Source organism: Sminthopsis crassicaudata, chromosome 5, assembly GCF_048593235.1.
Source record: "Sminthopsis crassicaudata isolate SCR6 chromosome 5, ASM4859323v1, whole genome shotgun sequence".
NCBI lineage: Eukaryota > Metazoa > Chordata > Mammalia > Dasyuromorphia > Dasyuridae > Sminthopsis > Sminthopsis crassicaudata.
This window is the reverse complement of record NC_133621.1, coordinates 227,558,265-227,566,193: the sequence shown is the minus strand read 5'-3', so window position 1 is coordinate 227,566,193 and position 7,929 is coordinate 227,558,265. Positions and strand designations below refer to the sequence as shown.

General features: G+C 39.2%; 2 protein-coding genes across 4 annotated transcripts in view; both read left to right on the top strand.

Annotated features, from left to right (window-relative positions):
• Positions 1 to 7,929, top strand: part of PCBP2 (poly(rC) binding protein 2) — a 350,172-nt gene that overhangs the window by 49,973 nt on the left and 292,270 nt on the right. The window lies entirely within an intron of this gene.
• Positions 1 to 7,929, top strand: part of ESPL1 (extra spindle pole bodies like 1, separase) — a 67,078-nt gene that overhangs the window by 25,214 nt on the left and 33,935 nt on the right. For all 3 annotated transcript variants that reach the window (XM_074270230.1, XM_074270228.1, XM_074270229.1), the window contains 5 exons: positions 1,633 to 1,725; positions 2,039 to 3,097; positions 3,351 to 3,455; positions 3,621 to 3,741; positions 5,563 to 5,699. In XM_074270230.1, coding sequence (XP_074126331.1) covers positions 1,645 to 1,725; positions 2,039 to 3,097; positions 3,351 to 3,455; positions 3,621 to 3,741; positions 5,563 to 5,699 — 1,503 coding nt within the window. In that variant the 5' untranslated portion in view covers positions 1,633 to 1,644. The remainder of the gene's footprint in view (positions 1 to 1,632; positions 1,726 to 2,038; positions 3,098 to 3,350; positions 3,456 to 3,620; positions 3,742 to 5,562; positions 5,700 to 7,929) is intronic.

Below are 7,929 nucleotides of genomic sequence, written 5' to 3'. Positions count from 1 at the left end.
GCAGTGGATAGAGCACCAGCCCTGAATTCAGGAGGACCCTAGTTCAAATGTGGTCTCAGACACTTAACACTTCCTAGCTGTGTGACCCTGGGCAAGTCACTTAACCCCAGCCTCAGAAAGAAAAAAAATGCTTATCTTTAACGACAGTTATGTATGCATCATTGGAAATGTCTTCTCACATAGATAGGTATGCTGAATGCAGATATTGAGCCCAAAACTGACAGTCTTAAAGCTAGTTTTTTCTGGACACATTTCTGCTGTTGTAAACACATTTCAGATTTAATACATTTTCTTGACAAACAGATGAGCCACTTGGAAACTTACTTTGCAGCTTCCTTTTGGTTTTTAATATTTGTCAAGAAATTCTGCTTTCATTTGCAGTTTTCTTGTGAGCTGGGAATATTGTGTTGGTTAGTCTGGTAATGTTGAGATATATACTCTTTTAGCACAGCCCCTATTGAGGAATATTAGTGCCCAGGTGGCCCCAAAAGCTGTTCATCACCTGATCCAGTCATTGCATGCTAAATAAATGCTGAGCCTAGTCAGGAATGCTTGATTCCAAATCTAACCTCAGACAATCCGTATCTGTGTGACCCTGGGCAAGTCAATTAACTACTATATTTGCTTTAATCCACTGGAGAAATAAATGGCAAATCACTCCATCTTTGCTAAGAAAACACCATGGATAGGCTATCTTTGGGGTCATGAAGAGTCATATATGACCGAATGATAACAAATGTTATGATATCATAAACATAATATCTTGCCATCTAACTCAATATCAAAATAATCTACACTCAGTTGTTCCTTAAAAGAGTGACATTTGAAGTCATAAAACATTCTTAGTTCATAGCTTTTGCCTATTTTTTACTGTAAAAATTGAGAAAAGAGTTTTCTTTATGGGTAGTACAATGGTAGTACAGGACCTGGAGATAAAAATTCTGTCTCATATACTTAGACAAATCGCTTGACCTTTACGTTCCTTGTTTGTAAAATTTGCAAAATTTGCTGTTATAAATATTGAGATAATATTTGTATTATTATACCTCTGCAAGGTAAAATTTCCAAGTATTGTTGTCAAGTCCGTATGAAGAAACAAATTCTGAAGCATATGAATCATATGGCCCTCTCTCTTAGCTTCTAGTTGGAAGAAGAATACAGCCCAATTTACAGTGTTAGCAATTCACAAATAACCTTAAATAAACATTATGTTACTTTACAGACAGATTTGTAATCCCCACTAGGACTTTGTCTACAGTTCTTACCTGAATAAATAACTGAATTTTTGTGCTTGAGTCCAAATGAATTGATAACCTGGTGGCCAACTCTCTGTGATGAACTTTTTTGTTGAATTTATTTAGACCAGTCCCTGAAAGACTTGTCAGCAGGGTAGTATCTGCTAGAACTAGTGTCTGATTTGTGTAATATTCAAAGTGAGTGAAGGTTGTACTTAATAGAAAAATGGATACTAGCAAAAAAAAAAAAAAATAGTAAAACAAAGTCTTATTGTCAATGAGAGACTGATAAATAGGATGACATGGATCTTTTTGTATGCTTACTTAATATTGAGTTTATCCTTCCAGCTAGTTGGACCTAGCTAACTATCCTTGAATTTTTTTTCTATTTTTGCAGCTCATATGGGCCATGAGGAACTTTAAAGGAGCAGACTTCGGAAAATGGATGAGCAACCAAGAAGAGACGAAAGTTTTGCTGGTTGAACTGAAGGTTAGGGATCTGGCAGGCCAGGGTACTTTCTACCTTTTAAGAGACTGGACTGTTCTCAACCAACATTGAGCAGCGTATCAAATTAGAGAGGACCTAAGTAGTAAATGAAATACCGAGCTAAGGTCTTTTGGGAATTAGTACAGAGTCCCAAGGGCTGTAGCCCACTTGATTTTTAAAACTTTTTCCCTCCTTTTTGTTATGATTATAAAACAAGAGATAGACATTATTATGGAATGTTCTTGAGTTCTGGCCCCTTTTTTTCTATCTCCTTTCTTTCCTTGGTAATCTGATTTACAAATTTCTTTCTTTTCAGGAGTTCCTGTCCAGACCACTGGAAAGCCCCACAGGCCGTTCGCTTGCTACAGAACAGCGGCTAGCATGTGATGGCATTCTGAGGGCCTGCAACCAGCAAGTGGTGGCTGGGCTGGCTTGTCCTGAGCACTTGGACAGCTTGTTGGAGCTGGTAGAGATGGCCTGTGATGGCTACTTGACAGCAACCCCTCATCGCTCACCCCTCTACTTGGAGCGGATCCTCTTTGTTCTATTGAGGAATATTAGTGCCCAGGTGGCCCCAAAAGCTGTTCATCACCTGATCCAGTCATTGCATGCTTGTCTCGTGCAGCATGTGCCTGTGGCTACATGCCAGGACTATGAGGCAATTGTCCGAGGGGCCTTTTCCTTGCTTTGGAAGAGGGCAGATGCAGCTGAGAATCACTGTTCAGCCTTCTCTGTTCGCCTGTGGGCTCTGAGCTTCTTGGTTCTCCTAGAAGATGAAAGTACCCCCTGTAAATTCCCCCTTTTTTCTTCCCCGACGGCTTGTCAAGCTGAAGCTGCCTGCCGGCTCTTCGAAGCTAATGGTCACCCTTTGAGTGAGGCGGATGCCTGCTTCCTCAGTGAACAGCTCTCTACTCGTGTGATCAAAGTGCTGGTTGGTGAGGAAACTGGCCCTTCACATGCTCTCTCCCCCCGCAGGGCCTTCTGCCTCCTAGAGCTCACCTTGGAACGATGCCGGCGGCTCTGCCTGCACCACTGCTGTGATGAGGCCACCAGGGCTGTGCAGGAAGCCCAGGGCTACCTAGGAAACACGGACTTGGCCCCTTGCCTCCAGCTGTGCCTACTTGGGGTAGAACTGCAGAGACTGCTGCCGGGAGCCCCCGGCGGGGTGGGTGAGCTGTTGCACAAAGCCGCTGCTACCCTTAGTTTTGGTGTCCAAGGCCCGTCATCTTCACTTAGGGCCCTTTCTGAGACTTGCCAGTTCATCTTCTCAGTCCTAGAGAATGACACCCTGAAAAAGTATGACTTGGACACTGTCTTGGGCTTTTCTGCCTTCCTGGGCAAATACTGTCATCTCCTACGCCAGCTTCGGGACAGTGTAAGTGATGTGTCGGGGAGTGGTTGGGGAGGACCCATCTCAAGCTCCCTGCCAGCTGGGAAGTCCAGAAACCTGTTCTCCCCTTGACAGGTTTGCTGCCGGGCCTGTGCTGCCTGCTGCCCTCTCGAGAGATTTGGTGTTGGCAGGTCACATGTAACCCCCAGCTGCCTCTCTTCTGTTTTTTTCTCCAGCTCAGGCTCTCACATACTTGCTCCCTTATTGACTAGTTTTCTGCTCCTCCTCATCTTTGTAGCCTGCTGTGGATTGTCCCAAGCAGCAGCAAGTCTTGGCTCAGACACATTTTCATGGATTCCAACTCTATACCAAGATGGTTTATGATTTCTTCAGTGGTTCTAAGGTACTCTTGGGTTGGTACGGCTGGGTTGTAGATATTTTCCTAAAATTATTGCTTTGGTCTTGCTTAAAGGATCCAAATCCAAATTGATATTGTTGTTTCTGTTATTTCTTCTAAGTGGTGGCAGGGGTTCCTGCCTTCTCTAATCTCATACCTACGTTTCTTTAGATAACTGAGTTGACCGACCTAACACAGCTAGGAGAGAGTTGTCACTACGTTGTTGTCTGGATGCTCGAAGCTTTAGAGGGCCTGAAAGACCAAGAGCTGACAGAGTACCTTGGAATCACTGGTCAGTGCCTCGATGTTCTCTGTTAGGGGGTCATAAATACTGTTAAGGGGATGTCCACACAGAAGCTTTCCTAGAAGGCTTCCCAAGCAATTGACACTTACAATGGGCCACTGGCTTTGTCACTATGGAAATTATAGAAGTAACCGTTCATATTCGTGAATCTTACTGGCCAAAGAATAAAGAAAAAAATGTTCATATGTACAGTCATCTTTTCAGTTTTTCATGATAATGGAAATAGTATAATAAAGTGTTTAATAAAATGCATTACATATAATTGAGTTCACATATTAGAAAATCCTACAGATGCAGGGAATAAAGGATAGGATAAATATAGTGTTAATCTAGGAAAAGACTTTATGAAGGAAAGCAAATCTTATTTTTGTAATAGCTTTTAATTTTTCAAAATACATGCAAAGATAGTTTTCAACATTCACTGTTGCAAAACCTTGTGTTTCATATTTTTCTCCCTACCTCCTCTCCTCCCCCTCTCCTAGACAGCAAGTAATCCAATATAGGTTAAACATGTTCAGTTCTTCTAAACATTTCCACATTTATCATACTGCACAAGATAAATCAGATCAAAAAGAAAAAAAGCTAGCAAACAACAACAAAAAAGGTGAAAATATTTTGTTGTGATCAATATTTAGTCTTCATAGTCCTTTCTCTGGGTACAAATGGCTCTCTCCCTCACAAGTCTATTGGAACTGGCCTGAAGTGCACCTCATTGTTGAAAAGAGCCAAGGCCATCAGAATTGATCATCACATAATCTTGTTGTTGCCATATACAATGTTCTCTGGGTTCTGCTCACTTCACTCAGCATAATGTAAGTCTCTCCAGACCTTTCTGAAATCATCCTGCTGATCTTTTCTTATAGAACAATAATATCCCATTACATTCATATACCATAACTTATTTGGTCGTTCTCCAACTGTTGGGCAGCCACTCAGTTTCTAGTTTCTTGCCACTATGAAAAGGACTATCACAAATATTTTTGCACATGTGGGTCCCTTTTCCTCCTTTAAGATCTCTTTGGGATACAGACCCAATAGAAATACTGCTGGATCCAAAGGTATGCAGTTTGATAGTCCTTTGGGCATAGTTCCAAATTACTCTCCAGAATGGTTGGATCCGTTCACAGTTCCACCAACAATGTATAGGTGTTTCACCTCTTCTTTAACATTTGTTCATTATCTTTTCCTGTCATCTTAGCCAATCTGAGAGATGTGTAGTGGTATCTCAGAGCTGTCTTAATTTGTATTTCTTTAATCAATAGTGATTTGGAGCATTTTTTCATATGACTAGAAATGGCTTTAATTTCTTCTTCTGAAAATTGTCTGTTCATATCATTTCATCATTTATCAATTAGAGAATAAGTCAAATCTTTTTTTAAGGAAGATGATAGAAAGAGTTGTTGGCATATGAAATAAATTGATGCTAGCTTGGCTAGCCTGTGCAATGGTCTGGAAAAAAGTTTGTTTGCTTTTTAATGAGATCTGTGATTTTATTGGGGAAGATACTTCCCTATAAGAAATACCTTTCAGCAGTGTAGTTTAGGCACCTGCAATTTAGTCTTTTAGGGTTTCCCATAGTCTCTAAGGGTGGGACTTGAGTCAAAAACTTGCAGATTTAGAGGTCAGTTTTTTTTCCATGTGTCACATTGCTAATTTTATTTAGGAAAAAACAAATTTGTATTATTGGAATGGCCTGCCCAGGCCTATATGTTGCAATTGTAATTATATTTCCCCCATCCTGGTTAGCAGTTGAGACAGTAGTGGGGAATGGAAACTGGAGTTCTAATGTTCCTTTCTCTTGCCTGGCAGCCTCTTGTACCAGTCACTTGGCATATAGATTCTACAGCCAGAAGCTCTATGCGGAGGCCAGCTATGTCACTGAACCTTTCTGTCAGAAGATGGGATTGGCAAAGCCCGAAACATACTCTGGATTACCTCCAGAAAAGGTGAGGAGGGGAAGGGGACAATTTTAATAAATGATTAGGATTTTCTAGGCATCTGGGCAGTCTTCTCTCCTAACTGAGGATGTATCATAGATGTGTCCATTCTGTGCCTATTGGTGTAGGAGGACAGAACCTTTCTCTACCTAGCCCAAGGCCTTTACATGATTATGGACCTGGACTCCTGGTTAAGTTAATCACACCAGTCTTAAGTTTTGTTTTTCCTTTTAAGTTTACCTGGTAATGTTGAATATGAAAACAGGAACTGCGCCTTCCTCCTTTTCCCCATTTTAATATATGATTTTTTAAAACATGTCATTTCTTATATACATTATCTAAGCCTTACCCTATAAAAAAGAAGTTACACTAATTTGACCTGTTATTAGCAACCACTTCTAATAGAGCAAACAACATTCTTCACCCATTCTTCCAATCACTCTGAGAAAATGGATGCCATCAAAAAATGGTCTTTGAAGTTGGTATATATTTAATTTTCTTTGCTCAGCTTTCATCATTCCATTACTTAATTTGATTTTTTCCATATTTCATTCTCCCCTTTTGTTTTTAGTTTTTGGATTTTTTTTGGTGAGGCATTTGTGTTAAGTGACTTGCCCAGATTCACATAGCTAGTAAGTGTTTTCCATTTAGTTGGCCCTTGTTTTTAGTTTTCCAAGAAATAAGCATTTAACATGATCTTCCTACTACTTAAATTAAAAACAAAAACAAAGACCTAAATACATGTCTGTATAGTCCAGCAAAACAAATTTTCACATTAGTCAATACACAAAGGTGTATTATCTCTTTTTGCATATCACCTCTTACCTGGAGGAGACTGTTTCATCTCCATTCTTCTGGATTCATGGCTTATCATTGTATTGGTCAGAGTTCTAAATTCTTTCAAAGTTGTTTTTTGCCATAAATATACTTTTCTTGTAGTTCTAATTACCTCACTTTGCTTCAGTTCATAAAAATCTCCCCAGTTTTCTCTAAAATTGTCCCATTTCATTATTTCTTATATCACAATTATGTTCTATTGTATCCTATTACATTTATATACCACAATGTGTTTAGCCATTCCTAACAAGAGGAGACCCCCCCTCCCTTATTTTCCAGTTTTTGGCTACCAAAAAAACTATTACATAAGTGTTTTTGTATATATAAATCCTTTTCATCTTTCTTTGATTTTTTTGGCATATAGGCTAGTATTGATATTTCTGGGTCAAAGACTATGCACAATTGGGTAACTTTCTGGTATAGTTACCTGATAGTTGGGAGGTGATTTAGAGCATTTTTCACATGATTGTGATAGCTTGGATTTTTTCCTCTTAAGACTTAAGTGCTTCTGTCTTTTGATCATTTATTGAGGTGTGACTTATAAATTTGATTCAGTTCCTTTGCTTTTGTTTTTTTGTTTGTTTTGGAGGCAGTCAGGGTTAAGTGACTGTCTCCCAGGATCACACAGCTTATAAGTATCTGAGGCTAGATTTGAGCTCATGAACTCCTGACTCTTAGATATGAGACCATTAGCAAAGAAACTTTCATTTTTTTTTTTTTTTAATTTTAATAGTTTTTATTTACCAGATATATGCCTGGGTAATTTTACAACATTGACAATTGCCAAACCTTTTGTTCTAATTTTTACCCTCTTTCTTTCCCCAAGATGGCAGGTTGACCAATACATGTTACATATATTAAAGTATAAATTAAATACAATATATGTATACATGTCCAAACAGTTGTTTTGCTGTACAAAAAGAATCGGACTTTGAAATAGTGTACATTTAGCCTGTGAAGGAAATCCAAAATGCAGGTGAACAAAATTAGAGGGATTAGGGAATTCTGTGTAGTGGTTCATAGTCATCACCTAGAGTTCTTTTGCTGGGTGTAGCTGGTTGAGTTCATTACTGCTCTGTTGGAACTGATTTGGTTCATCTCATTGTTGAAAATGGCCAGATCCATCAGAATTGATCATTATATAGTATTGTTGTTGAAGTATGTAATGATCTCCTGGTCCTACTCATTTCTCTCAGTATCAGTTCATGTAAGTCTCTCCAGGCCTTTCTGAAATCATCCTGTTGGTCATTTCTTACAGAACAATAATATTCCATAATATTCATATGCCACAATTTATTCAGCCAATCTCCAATTGATGGGCATCCACGTAGTTTCCACTTTCTGGCCACCACATAGCAAAGAAACTTTTTATAAAGATTGCTTCCTGGTTAACTGTTTTCCT